The sequence below is a fragment of the Tiliqua scincoides genome, chromosome 4 (assembly GCF_035046505.1).
Source record: "Tiliqua scincoides isolate rTilSci1 chromosome 4, rTilSci1.hap2, whole genome shotgun sequence".
In the NCBI taxonomy this organism is placed as follows: Eukaryota; Metazoa; Chordata; class Lepidosauria; order Squamata; family Scincidae; genus Tiliqua; species Tiliqua scincoides.
In genome coordinates this window covers 79,496,609-79,511,497 of record NC_089824.1, presented here as the reverse complement: position 1 = coordinate 79,511,497, position 14,889 = coordinate 79,496,609, and the positions used below count along the sequence as shown (strand labels likewise).

At 42.1% G+C, this 14,889-nt stretch overlaps 1 protein-coding gene across 2 annotated transcripts in view; it reads right to left on the bottom strand.

The window, feature by feature from the left end:
* Positions 1-411: 411 nt before the first annotated feature.
* Positions 412-14,889, bottom strand: part of SLC35B3 (solute carrier family 35 member B3) — a 29,317-nt gene continuing 14,839 nt past the window's right edge. Inside the window, exons 6-10 of one of the 2 annotated variants that reach the window (XM_066625002.1) lie at positions 7,178-7,275; positions 5,921-6,013; positions 5,396-5,507; positions 1,806-1,875; positions 412-1,082 (exon numbers count right to left, since the gene is read on the bottom strand). In XM_066625002.1, coding sequence (XP_066481099.1) covers positions 932-1,082; positions 1,806-1,875; positions 5,396-5,507; positions 5,921-6,013; positions 7,178-7,275 — 524 coding nt within the window. In that variant the 3' untranslated portion in view covers positions 412-931. The remainder of the gene's footprint in view (positions 1,083-1,805; positions 1,876-5,395; positions 5,508-5,920; positions 6,014-7,177; positions 7,276-14,889) is intronic. The other variant, XM_066625001.1, reaches the window with a different exon arrangement.

The window sequence follows — 14,889 nt, the reverse complement described above, 5'->3', positions numbered from 1 at the left end:
TCTGCTGCCCTGCAGTCCATGCGACCGCCTAGCAGCAGAGGTCCAGTGCTCCACTGATGCAAGCCTGGTGCTGGCCACCACTGGGCTGGCACCGGAACTCCACCAGCACTAGTGCCCGCAAACATGCCTTAAGATACATTTGTGACAGTGTGTGCCAGAGGTGAGCTGGCACGCACTCCTTAGGATTAGGCCCTTAGTTTCTTCGGTGTTTTGTTCCATTACAACATGGAAAGGAAGCAAGGAACTAAGCTTTCCCAGATACTTCTTTGCACCTTTTATGTAGAAGATCATAAAAATTAAAGTTCAAAGAGGGAAAGTGCATTAACAGAAGGCTGGTTCCTTTCATGCCACAAAATGCTTTCCATTTTTCAAATGAAACAAATGCTAAACAATGTGAACAAAAGCTTTAAAAAAACTGTATAGAATTTTTTATTTAAAAAGATGTGATGGCATGATAATCTAACTCTTGCAGGTTTAAGTTTTCAGTTCAATCAATCAGGTTCTGATTAGTTTGTGTTAAGTGGCAATACAGCATTACATTTAAATAAATCAATCCCAACAACAAAACACAAATATTCACTGTATTCAGCAGCAGCACCATCTCTGATACGATTAAAATGCCCAAATTAATCATATACACTTGGTCCTCTGTGCCCCAATTGGAGTGAACATTTCAACAGCTTGCCCTAGAGATGTTGTCCTTCATAGTTCATTGTCAAATGACACTACTCAGGTCTTGGAGGAGACTTGAGTGGTCCAAAGAGAAAGCCATGGTGGTAATGCTGATATCTAGCTATCCAGAGCTAGAAAGAATGCCTTTAACTCCTTTGGTTTAGTACAATTCCCTTTGGAAAATGAATCAGTCAGAGGCTATTGCAATCAAACAATAGAAAATAATAGTCCAGGACAAAACATGGCACAAGCTCATTGCCTACACAGTTTGGGACAACGTCCTTGTTTTTCTTTCATCAACAGATTTACTCCAGAAATGGCGTACTGAAGGGAGTCTGATTTTGTCCATATTTTTGCTGTAAACATTGAGGAATATCCCAAGGACAACTAGTAAGCCTGACCACACGTACCTAAAAAGGGGGGGGGGAAGCACATTGTATTAGCAATGGTATGTATTTCAAAATAAGAGCAAAACTACAGTCTAAGAAGTGAAATCAAAGTTACATGAGAAAAGTAGTACCTACGGTAGCATCCTGAAAGCATTCCCAACATTGGGAGCTTCTAGCAGGAACAGGTGGAATGTTCTGAAAGGAACTTTAATTTCTGGAAAGAGTTCCCAATAACAGGCATGCTAATCATGATGCGGCCCTTAAAAAATGCTTATGGACGTATTCATGTATTATGCCTCTTCTTCCAATTTTTACATAGACATGTTATTTGAAAGCAAGGTTCCCCCCTCCCCTTTTTCGCATATCTACTCATTACTATTATAAAATTAATGTTTTCCAAACTTCTGATAGCTGAAATGCTGGGTAACTGGAAATCCATTTTACTCTTACACCTACAAAGCTTTAAGTACATCAGAGTTGAGAAGTAACCAGGAAACTCGGTATTGTTCCTGATTAGAAGGAAGCTGGTCCAGAATAAGCACTTATGCGAAGTGACAATGGACAGCTTCCTCTGATAGTGGGTAATTCTTCTGCAGGTGTGCAAAACACCTGTGGCTTGCAGGTGGGCCACACATTGCCAATTTCATAGCTAGCGTGACATTATGATTTATTTTTTTTTGTAAATAAATATTAATTTCAAGTTTATTAAAGTTAATAGAATCTAGAAACATGACTAATACTTACTGGAAAGTAAATGGTTTTGCAAAGAACAAAAAAGAAAGCACAATAGTCATAGCTTTTCTTCCTGTTGTTACTGAAGAGACAAAAAGAAAAACCAATTTAATAAACATTCTGGTTTAATTAAAATACTTTTTTAGTGCACCAACACACATGCATCATGCAAATTTAGTTTAAACAGACTGACATTGTGGGACCCCAATACAGATAAATAACTTCCAGGATGGAACTGTGTTAAGAGTCCAATCCTGAGTTTGGCACACTGGTGTGCACCATCACAAATGTGCGGTAAAGAACATTGGCGAGGGTTAGCATCAGCTGAATGCACGAGTTGGCCCTGCGTGAGCCTGCACTGGGCCAGCACCAGTGGGAGGCCAACCATTCGCTGCCTGGCACTTGCCTGGGCCACTGGGCACCAGAGAGGTTAGTGGGAGTGTGGGGGGAGGCGGTGTTCCCGGGCAAGAGAGGTGGGGGAGGAATGGTGGGACAGGCGGAGCTCAGCTGCCACAGAACGGACAGCCCCATTGCGGAGCTACTTCCCTTACCCAGGGGAAGGGGAGAAAAGTCCCCTTCTGAGGAACTGGTGGCGTCTGCCCGGGGTGCACTAGATAACATGGCACCTATTTTTGGCACCATGGCAGCCCCGCGCAGCTCAGGATTGGACTGCCCATCTGTTGCCACAAAAACAACAAAAAAAGTCCAGTGGCACTTTATAGACTGACAAATGCCCTATACAGCATAAGCTTTCATGGGCTACAGTCTGCAGTACAATGATGAAGAAGGCCTTGGCCCATGAAAGCTTATGCTATAAAGACAGAGAAAGTTAGCTGAAACCCCACAGAAATGTCTGGCATTTAAAATTAGTTATTGCTAACTTGCACTGTTGTTTTTAATACATTTGTGACAAATCCGCTGTGGATTGGGGAAGCACATGGGTGCTTCCCCATATTCCCCAAGAAGAATATAAGGAAAACTTATTCCAATTATAATTTACCAACACTCAACATGTTACAGACATAGTATTAAAAAAATTAGAATATTGTTTCAAAAATAATCTTAATTTACAACCATGTAATCAATGTTGGTAAATAGTTGGTGACCTGGTAAATAGTGATGTTGGCCAGGCTTCCTCTATCAGACATGATGTGTATCATGGAGGTTAATAGTGCCAAGGGTTTCAGTGTTATCAGCACATACACATGGGGGGGGGGTCATCGCAAGACATCCTTTGCTCCTAACTGCTTAAGTATTATGGATGCAAAAGCGTTTTTTAAAATGTTGCTTTGATATATTAAAAGCTGGATATAAATACATTAATGCTTAGTGGATCAATTAAGGGAGATGAACATTAGCCAGATAATAAATTTCAATCAGTGGGACTGAGTAAGAAAAGCAACACTTTTTTTGTAGTGTTTATTTTGGCTCTCATGTATTACAGTAAAAGAAAATGAAATAGAAAATGTAAGGAATACTCTAATAATAAGTGGCACTGTTTGCTTATTAAATTGCAAATTCACATTCTTCTATCACTATCCTAAAATAGTACTTATATGCTGGTAAAAAGCAATTTCATTAACTGGTTAAAATGGAGATGATTAATAGCTTATTCAATTGACTCTGCTAATAATTACTGCAGAATGCTGGTGCTTACTGCAGCTCGAGTCCATAGTAACCCCCTTGTTCCCAGCAACTGGTTCCCAGGCATTTACACAACCAGGTGGACAGGAGCAGTGCATGGTGAAAATTCCCTGCAGGAACAGCAATGTCAGCAGTTATGTTGCTGAAGCTGCCTGTCAGTCTTCCATCCTAGAGTAAGATTTTGTAGTCATGAAGACTTTTATAGGACCTCTTATCAGCTTTTCAGCATACCGTATACCTGTCTCATTTTGCTACAACCCTTTGCAATGAAATAATATGCAGCAGTAACAGAGAACGTTTTTTTCTAACTGGTAGCCAAAGCACTTCTTTACAGTTGTGTTAAATATTTTATTCCCATTTTAAAAATGGAGGCATAAGAAGGTGAAGCATTAGTCCAAGGTCACTAGGTGTTTACTAGCAGAACTAAAAAAGGAGCATAGTCTGCCTGCCTGTTCATCCCTCTGTAGAAAAATGGATCTGGAAATACTGTACTTCAGTTGTGTTCATAAGGGACTCATGAACCTGACAAGTGGGCAGCTTAATCCCAAGGGTCATGCTGAAGGGCTGTAGTTGAACAGCTTTTGTTTCTGCAGCTGATATCTTGCACCCTAAGTGCAGCAGCAACATACAACTCTGCCCTGTGTGCCATTTGAACCTCTATCCTGGGTGCAGTTGGTGCCAGCACTAATCAGGACTGCTGAAACAGCCTTTAAATCAGACTTCAAGACTGGTCCATCGACTGGCCTTCAAGAGCTTCCAATCCTATTCCTTTTTTAAAGATTAATTATGGTAATTTTTTCACCTAAATAATTTGAAAATGCATTTGTTTTTATTTAAATTGATTGGTGAATATCATGTGAATTTTGGTGTTGCTGAATGCATAGCTTTCTTGAACATATAATATGTAACAATAACTGTTAAATTATGAACAACAAAGCCAGATAAGAGATTATTTCTAAATAACTGAGAGTCCAATCCTGTGGTCTGTGTCGTGCCTCCACAGCACGGACCACAGTTGCAAACATGCTGTAAGGCACATTTGCAGGGCTTATTGCCGGGCTCCCACTGGAGATGGCTCAGCGCTGGCTGGTGCTGAACCACCGCCCGGCGGGCACCTGTGTTCCGCTGCTCGGCGGTGCCTGCGACCGCTGGGCTGCTGAATGGCAAACGCGGGCGGGGGGCCGGCGTGACGTGGGGAGGGGGCGTGTGGGAGAAGGATCTGCGGAGCTCTACTCTGTAGGATCCTAGGTGCTCATGAAGGCTGCGTGCCTTACACAAGCGCCTTTACTTTAGCGGCGACCTTTTGGTCGCTGCTAAAGAAAGTAGTCCCATTGAGGGGCTGCCTCTCTTACCCAGGGGAAGGGGATTGAATGTCCCCTACTCCTGAGGTGCCTCCCAAAGTAGCACAGGAGGCGCTGGATTTGGTGGCAGCCCTTGTGGTGCCGCCGAGCTGGGGTGCCCCAGGCTGCTCAGGATTGGGCTGCCCATTAGGATTGGACTGTAAGGCTTCCATCTTACACATTTACCTGGGAGTAAGTCCCACTGAATTTAATGAGACTTCTGAATAAACATGCATAGGATTGCACTGTAAATGTATGGTTAAGGAGCCTGGCGATTTCCTCTCTGATCATTTCCGTTTTTCTAGCTCATTTGTTTTTACTTGTTCCTTTTCCATATAATATATATTCTGATGTTCATTTCTGAATTGCAAATGTGTGGAAGGTGACATTTACCTCTGAGCCAATGGGCTAAATTTGTGCAAACAGCCTTTGTAGGTGGAAGCACTGGATCAAAACAAAGAAGCTGTTTGCTTTAAAAAAACGTATTTCCCCCTCACATGAATCAAGAAAGCCATTCACAGAACAAAAGAATAGGACTTAGAGGAGAAATAAATTGACAAGCGTTACCAAAAAGTGGGATTTTATTAAGTTCTTCTATGATAATGAGCTATGGAATACCTGTTACAGCCAAAAGTGCCCCGAAGATTTTAATCAAAGCCAGAACAAAGGAGATTCCAAAATACCCAGTCAAGGAAAACAAGAATGCATAACCATATGTTTGAACTGGATGCTGAAAGAACAACAACAAACTTATTAGGAAAATGCAAAACAAACCCTGAGGTATTACAAAATGAAATGAACTTATTTCTGAACTAAAGCGTGAACTAAAGTAAAAATGCTCAAAGCATTCAATGATTTTTATTTAATTTTGACTGAATAACGCAAAAGTAGTAATGAAATTATTTTTTTAATCACTCCTGGACTTTTCAAAAAGAATTAAAGTAGATTCTGATAAGGTTGAATACATGTAAGAGTTTTCAGGCGAAATAAAAAGTATTCATCTATGGAGCATGCAATTTACATTTCTTATTTTGAATACATGTAATCATCAAGCAGTGCTAAGAATGAAAAAAAGGTATTAAATGTAGTTTGGCCAAACAAGTAGTCATAAAATTTTGACTGAAAAAAAAGAATGCATTTTACCTTAGAACAAAATGTTACTGCAGGGGTTAAGCCACTAGTGCACGTCAGTCCCAATAAAATGTACAGGAAACCTATTGAATAGGAATACAAAACCTGGAATAGTTACAAAAACAAATTATTTTACTCCCGTGAAATTATTAAGTGGTTACAAAATCATGTGTTCTGTGTGTCTGTTAGCAATTTTTTTTACTGGATAGATACATTTAGTACTCAGATGACTTCCCCCCTTCCAAACCGTGATCTAAAGTAGAGGTGTCCAAATTTTTTGGCAAGAGGGCTACATCATCTCTGACACTGTGCGAGAAAAAATAATTTCCATTTCAAATTGAATAAATGAATGTATTAGAGATGGAACTTGTATGAATGAATTAAGGTCTTGCGACAGCTTGACGCCTATAAAAGACCTTGCACAAAGCAAGGCCAGCCTTTCCTTCACTGCTGCTTCACAGACATGAAACAGCAAGCAGTGGAGTGAGCCCTCAGCTCACACAAGAGGTCAAACAGTCTCCCTCACACTGAGACCAGTTATGTTGGGCCAGCACAGGCTCCAGCAAGTCTACGGAGGGCCAGAGGCTCATTGGAGACTGGGGACTTCCTGCGAGCCAGATTGGGGGTCCCTGTGGACCGCAAATGACCCCCGGGCCCGGGTTTGGGCACCCCTGGTCTAAAGACCAGAGATGAGCTCTGTGTTAGCTTGCTTCCTCTTTCCTTTCCATATGTGATTGACTACATTACTTTCTCTTTTGATCAAACAAGAGTTTGCTGTTGTGTCTCAAGAAAACAAATTTTGGGCAAATATGACCTGAGACAATAAAACAATTCAATGACAGTTCAAAAGCCTCATGAAACAAATGAGTTTTTAGCAACTTTTTGAAGTGGGGAGAGTGGAAGCTTCTCACACTGGGGTGGTTTGGGGAAAGATCTCGCAGGCAGTTCCACAATCTCCTTTCCCATAGCATGGGAACAGTATCATGTTGTTTCATGACTGCAATCTTACAAAAACTCAGAAGCACAAATATTCTGTAACTGAATGTAAGAGTTCTGTTTGAAATGGTCCCATTTTCTGAAGTGTTAGCTTTGTCTGTCATGGTCTTTGGCCACAGCAACAAACTTCTGCTACCACAAACAAATCAGAATGTTACTGTATCATCATATCTAAAATCACAGTTGCTTGGCTTCAAATGGAAGGCAGACTCAGAACAAAACCATTCCACATGTCCCAATTAATGGAATTACATGACAGAATAGAGGATTTACCATTTCAGAGTTTGAGCCATTGTGCAACTTCATAGCTTTTTCCTGTACATTTCCTATAACTGCATCTGCACAGAGAGCAAGGGATATAAGGACCACACCTTCAAGTAACCAGAAAAAGGAAAACATTCAGATGTCAAATCAACATACAAAAAAGCAACAGCAGATCTTGCTCAAACACTATCATTTGTATTGCAAAACACATTTTTCAAAATGATTTAGAACAACAATTTAAAGTGCAACACAACGTTTCCTGGAAATCACCTTTTTCTACTGACAGAATCTAGCTGTACAAAACCAGAATAAATATTGTGGCCATAATCCAAAGTGCAACATTAGGCAATGTCTAGAGGAATTTATGACACTTTTTCTTTGAACAGCTGACTGGTCCCCCAAAGCCACGTCACAAGATGCAGTTTCAAAAGTGGCATGCTATGGGGTGTGAAAGACTGCTGTTTGAGAAAGGCAAGACCAAAGGTCCTTTGAGACATGCAGCAGTATCAGTCTTGGATTCAGGTCTAAGAATAATTCCTAGAACACAGTTCGTAAACATGCTCTCCTTCTCTGGGCTCTTCTAATTTTGACAAAGTGAAATGTAATTTTAACCTATGAAGTAAATGATAATAAATAATTTTAAGGACAATCAAAAAAATATGGAAGGCAATAATCTTCTTAAGGCTCTTAAAATAGCAATATTCTCAGGGTTTCTATATGACATATTATCATGACTACTGTAGGACAAAACGCAGAGAGGGAGGGCACTAGAAAGATATACTTAGTGCCCCTCTGCCTTTGCACGACAGGCTGCTGCTTTCTCTCCTGTCAATATTTTTAATGTACAGACAGAATTCTTAGTGCCACATATTTCTTTAGGCATATTTTTCCTGTATCCGCTCTGCACAATGTTGCTTACCATTTTCTTCAATAATATTAAGAGAGCCTTAAATCTAATTTTCCAGAGTATGATAGACACAATAGAGTTAATATTGTTCAAGCAGCAGATACCGTAAACTCAGATTTTATGCTTCTAATATTTGTATCAGCAAAAATTACAAGTTCCGTTTAACCTCAAAACACGGTTTTACCTCCTTGGGCAAAAGCGTCACATTTAAATAGATTTGCCCTTGACAATGTGAATGTTTAAAGAATTTTGATTAAATTATGCAAGTCAAGAAATGCTTCAACTAAGAATCATGTGAGCTTGGGTGTAAATGCTTCCAACAAATTTGATTATAAGTCAGAAGACAAAAATCTAACGTTATTTAGCGACCATTAACAAGACTGCATGCACAGGAAAACAAGTGAATTTTGAAGAATCTGACATTCTGACTGATTTTTGAAAACTTTATTTCAGACACATGACAGCAAAACATCTTGCTCAAGACACACCATTTTTTGAGGAGGACCACGGTGCTTTAGAACACACTGAACAGTTCAACCCTTTTAAAGTCACCTTCCAGCAGGAACATAAACATTATGATAATCTATTTGTACACCAACGTACATTACACTTTACAACATAAGCAAAAGATACTGATTTCTTCCCCAAGGAGTTTGACATCTAAAGTCTAACGCAGAGGAGAAAACAGATGAGGGGAGAGTCAGGCTTAATAGGAGATGAACACATGCAAATACAGCTGGGCACAAAGACTGGGGAAAAAGCAAGGGTCTCATAGAAAAGGCAGGAAACACTAAGAGAGCAGGCACAATATTGGGGCTGGACACTGGAACCTTATCTGCTCTGATGAAGACTGAAGCAGCCACTAAATTCAACCAATTTTACAAAGGACTCAGGGGCCCTATCCTATCCAATTTTCCAGTGCTGGTGAAGTTGTGCCAGTGGAGTGTGCGCTGCATCCTTTGGTGGAGGGGCAGTCACATCCTTTGGTGGAGGAGCCTCCTTAAGGTATGGGAACATGTGTTCCCTTACTACAGAGCTGCATTGTGGCTACAATGGAGCTGGAAAGTTGGATAGAACTGGTCCCTTAGTAAAGTTGTGAATGGAAGGAAGATCAAGTAATGGGATGTCTCCATACATCCCAATAGCTTCTTGTGCCCACCAAAACTCCTCTCCGAGGGTTGGGGGAACCCTTAGGAAGAGGGCTGGATGGAGGTGCAGCTGAACATCAGGCAGAAATTTTCAACTTTTGTTAATGGAGCTCCAATCACAGAAGATGCCTGTACCCAATTTCAGTGGGTTCTTCACTTACCCTGAAATTGTACCATGCAATCCTTTCCCCAAAAGTCTCCCAAATTTTGAGAGAGGCTTTGGAGAAGGTACATGGGGCTGTTGCAGTGAGTAGTGAAGTCCTATTATGTGAGTTTCCTTCAAGTAAGGATACAAAATGAAGTCTACAGAGCTGGAATGTTCTTATTCAGAAAATTCCCGATAGTTCCTTCCTAAGTGCCGCAGATACTCGCCTATAAGTCGATCTCACAGATAAGACGAGGGCAGGTTTTGAGCCCAAAATCATGGAATTTGCTATGACCCTCGGATAAGTCGGGCATTTAACTTAGGGAGGTGTCTGACTATAATTTTGTCTGATTATACCCAGTAATTGTGACCTAAGAACTGTACAGTCACTAATTTATTAAAATCACAGTATATATACATAGTATGTATACATCTATACATACATGTATACATACATAGTATGTATACATACCTAACTACACTATTTTTAATACTGTTTTTGCTATACTATGTATACATAGTATGTATAGTATACATACTATATTTACTATTTAGTATACTATGTAAACATAGTATGTATACTATATAGTATGTATACATAGTATAGCAAAACAGTATTAAAAATAGTCTCTATTAAAAACTATGATCTATCTCATAGATCATAAGATACATTTTTATTCACTAATTTTTTAAATTGTTCTCTCAACAACCATTTGTAAACACTATCAGAGTAAGGCCACAATCCCATCCACACTTTCCTGGGAGTAAGCCTCATTGACTTTAATGGGAGTTACTTCTGAGTAGACAAGCCTAGGATTGGGCTCTAAGTACACGGGAAACAGCATACCAGTAGAACAATTAATGAAATCCTCCTTTAAAGTGCCTGGTGCCTTAAGCCAAAGGCTCTAAGTAGGACACACAACACACAACTGGGAGTGTGCAATTCGGTTCACAGTAGAGAGACAAGCAACAAGGAGTGACTGAGCAAGTGCAGCTGCACATAGTTGCACCTGATTTACTTGGAAGTAGACCCTCTGTGGAGGAAGGGCAGCGGTGCCTCCAGGCCTCGTGTGGAGGTCCTGGCAGGGGGATACTGCAGAAGCAAGCACACTCTCCTAAAAGCTTACTACATAAGCAGCTGTTGCAAGTGCTTCCTAGCTCCTGCCAGCATGCAGCTAAGATCTCTGGCTAAAATACCTGTTGCTGCAGAATAATTCTACTTTAAATTCTACTCTCTGCTTTTCCTGTGTTTTGCATCTTTGCAAGGTCTCCAGGACTCTTCCAGTGAAAAGGACACACAAAGGGAGATTGCTTCTCTCTCTCTCTCACAGATGCTCCCTGCCACATACACAAATGCAGGGACTTCATTGGTGAGGATAGGGGGAAATGAGGTTAGCAAGGAGGTTTGCAAAAAGTTTTGCAAAGGAGAGACTGAAGTGTGACTGTATACAGTAAGGGGAGAGGTGGAGAGGAAAGCAAGAGGAGGGAATAGACTGGGAGCCCAATCCTAGGCATGCCTACTCAGAAGCACGTCCTTTAATAGTCAGTGGGGCTTACTCCCATGAAAGTGAGGCTAGGATTGTAGCCTTAACTGTTTTAAGTGCTCTCTCTCTCTCTCTCTCTCTCTCTCTCTCTCTCTCTCTCTCTCGCACATTCACACACACAAACTTTTCCTTTTATAAAAGTTAACTCTTCCTCTCCCCCCCAGTACAACTTCATCAGTGGTGAATGATTATGGGGAGAGGGGCTAGCAAGCCCCAGCTTCACAACAGAGAGTTTAAAGTTTGGATTCAGTAAGGGGGAGGGGGCAAAAACAAGAAGGAAAGAGGAGATGGACTTAACCCTTTCGATGGCTTGAGAAACAAAGGTACAGCCTTCTGCAGGCTGCCTGCCTCTCTCTCTCTCTCTCTCTCAAGATCATTCTCCCCCCTTCCCCACCCTGTCCAACTTCATCTGTGGGGAGATGGGAAGGGGGTTAGCAAGTTGGGCTTTCCAATGGAGTGCTTGAAATTTAAATACAGTAGGAAGGGGGAACAAGAAGGAAAGAGCAGATGGACTCAGCTGTTTCAAATGACTGCTTCTCCCTCGCTCAGACGCCCCCTCCCACACACAGCTCATTGTCTCCTGCTCTGTCTTGGGTGCCGCCCCAGTGATGCCTCCGTGGGCGCTGGTGATGGCTGTGGTGGGCTGCTGAGGGGGGCTGAGGTGATGCTGAGGGGGGCTGCTGATGGCTGTGGTGGCAATTGCCCTGCCCTGCGCTTGGAGCTTCTGCAGCTGGGCAACAGCCTGAAGGAGCACGTGGAGCACAGCCGCAGGCAGTTTTGAACGCTCAGCAGCAGCCCCAGCCTGCACAGCCTCCTCTTAGCAGAAGATCACTTGCTCCCTCCCTCCCACAATAGTGATTGGCTGGCTCACTCGCCTCCCCCCTCGCTGCTTGCCTGCCCCGGAGATAAGGCGGGGCAATGATTCAGGCTGCTTTTCTGGGAAGAAATTTTTTGCCTTATAGGCGAGTATCTACAGTAGTTCAGTGTCTAACTGTATAGCTCTAAAATGAACCGGGACAGAAAAGTACCTATAATATTATTTTCAATGCTGTAAATGCTGCATGGCTCTCCAAAGAAAGGAATACAGCAGATAAAAATCATATTTTTTAAAATATAAAAAAATCAATAAAATTAAAATTAATAAAATAACAAATTATTAATAATCTTCATTAATAATTGTTTATAAAATAAATTTAAGTTGAGAAAATCAATCAATTTTTTGCAGATAAAATGATCATTTTTGTTATGACTTGGACTCTGGTTTAACAGTTCCAGAAACTGTCCCTATGACATTTACTAGTTCCATCATTATGGAATCTTTTCAACTGTTAAGGCACGAGAATGTGGATAGGGTCTTCTTGAGTTTGAGACCGTCATCATGACTGCTTGACCCTTGCCCAGCGTGGCTAATTTGATCTGCCAGGGCTGGTCTGGCCAATTGGGTGGAACACACTGTAAACTCATCTTTGCCGAAGGGACTGATGCCTAGCATCCTGAAGACCGCAATCGTGCACCCCCTCTTGAAAAAACAAAAACAAAAAACATCTCTTGATACCACCAATCTAAACAACTACCAATATCTAATCTTCCTTTCTTGGGCAAGGTGATGAGTGGGTGGTGGCATTTCAGCTCCAGGAGATCCTAGATGAGAGTGATTATCTGGACCCCTTGCAATCTGGTTTTGGGACAGAGACCACCTTGGTTGCAGTGGTGTAGATAATGATCATGCAACCCGGTGTCGAGCTCAAAATGATGCCCCGGAAATAATCACAACTGGAAGTGACATCACATCTGGGCTTTTAAAAAAGTGAAAATCAGGGGAAAACCTGTCTCCTCTGCCCAGAAGCTTGCTACCCATTTGCTCTGCCACTCCCCTAGCCAGTAGCATAGCTAAGGCATCTATTTACTGCCTGGGGTCAAAAGAGGGCCCCCCCATGACAAAATCAAATTTAAAATAAATAAAATGTTTGCTCCTTATTGGTTAGAGACACCAATAAGGTGTTCTGGGGTGAAGAGGAATTTGCAAATATAAGAGGAGCACCACTTGAAAAAGTGCCTCTTTATCCAGTTAATAGGAGTAACCATATTATGATACATGTAAATGAGAGCTGACTCATATTAACATCTTATTGGTTCCATGCTGTATCATAAAAACATCTCATTGGCTCTCAGAACAATCTGTCATAGGTCTGTTTTGAGTTGAAATTCATTTTTTGTTCCATAAGGCAGTTGTGTTTTCATTTTCTGGTTAATCTGTCATAACTTTTGATAGAATATAGATATTCCAATGCAGTTTGTTTCATTGCATTCTGCATTAAATTACCTTTCCAATGATATATAGCATGATAGCATTATTCGTATGTACCAAGGTTTTCACAATTTTGGCCACTAGTGTCAGGTTCAGCTTGTTGCCCCCCTAAAACTTATTGCCGGGTGAAATTGCTATCCCCTGCACCCCCTTAGCTGTGCCAGTGCTTGGTTGTCCTGTTAGATTATCTTTGCCAAAGACTAGATGGGAAATGCATCCTTGTTGGTTCTGCTGGACCTCTCAATGGCTTTCGATACCATTGACCATGGTATCCTAAGTTGGCTGGGGTTTGGGGGCAGTGCTTTGCAGACGTTCCGCTCCTTCTTGGCTGATAGGTCCCAGATAATGATGCTGGGGGACTCCTATTTGGCACCCTGGTCTTTACAATATGGGGTGCCACCCCCACCATGCTTTTTAATGCCTACATGAAACTGCTGGGGAAGATCATCCAGGGATTTGGAGTGGGGTGTCAGCAATATGCTGATGAAACCCAGCTCTCTCTCTCTCCTTACCATCCCATTCCAGGGATGCTGTGGAAGTTCTGGAGTGCTGCCTTGAGGCGGTTCGGGTCTGGATCAGGGCCAACTGGTTGAGACTGAATCCAGAAAAGACAGAGGTCCTCCCGATCAGGAAATCCTTGATGCAGGTACTGAGCTATCTGCCAGCTCTGAATGGGAATGCATTCCCCAGCAGGAGCGCAGTTTGGGTGTGCTCCAGGACTCACAGCTCTCCCTAGAGAGCCAGGTGGCAGTGGTGGTGAGGGGTGCATTTGCCCAGTTCCAGATGATGCACCAGCTGCAGCTGAATCAAATGGACATCATCACAGTGGTCTATGCCCTACTGACTTCAAGATTGGATTACTGTAATGCACTCTATTATTTATTTTTTGCATCTGTATACCACCCTTCCTCCAAAGAGCTCAGGGTGGCGTACACAGCTGTTCCTCTCCTGTTGTCCTCACAATAACCCTGTGAGGTAGGTGAGGCTGAGAGAAAGTGACTGGCCCAAGGTCAACCAGGAAGCTTCATGGCTGAGGGGGGATTCAAACCTGGATCTTCCAGGTCTAAGTCCACCTCCCAAACCACTACACCATCCTGGCTCTATGTGGGGCTGTCATTGAAGATGGTTCAGAAGCTGCAACTAGTGCAGAATGCAGTGGCCATGGTGGTTAATGGAGCTAGTCGGTTTGATTCCACTGGACCGCTGCTTTGGTGGCTGCACTGGCTGCCCATTCGTTTCCAGACCCAATTCAAGGTGCTGTTACTGACCTTTAAAGGTCTTCGTAGTTTGAGGCCAGGTTCTTCGATGAACTGCCTTCTCCCATATATTTTAGCCTGCCCTTTTAGCTCATCTGAGAGGGGCTTTCCTGCAAGTGCCACCTTTCTCCCAAGTTAGGGGAAATGGAGGCAGGGGGTGAGCCTTCTCGGTAGTGGCGCCACTACTGTGGAACCCCCTAATTCCTTAATTAAAGAAATTAATTAAGAATTAAAGGAATTAAGGTCTATCCCTCATGGCATTTCGACAAGGGCTAAAAACATTTTGTTCTGTACGGCATTTGGGTGATGGAGCCTTCTGTGCCTCCGTAGCAGTACCTTGGTTGTAAATAGTTTGCCCTCCTCTAATTGGCTTTATTTTTTGTGATTTTATCTATTGTTTTTATATACTGCAT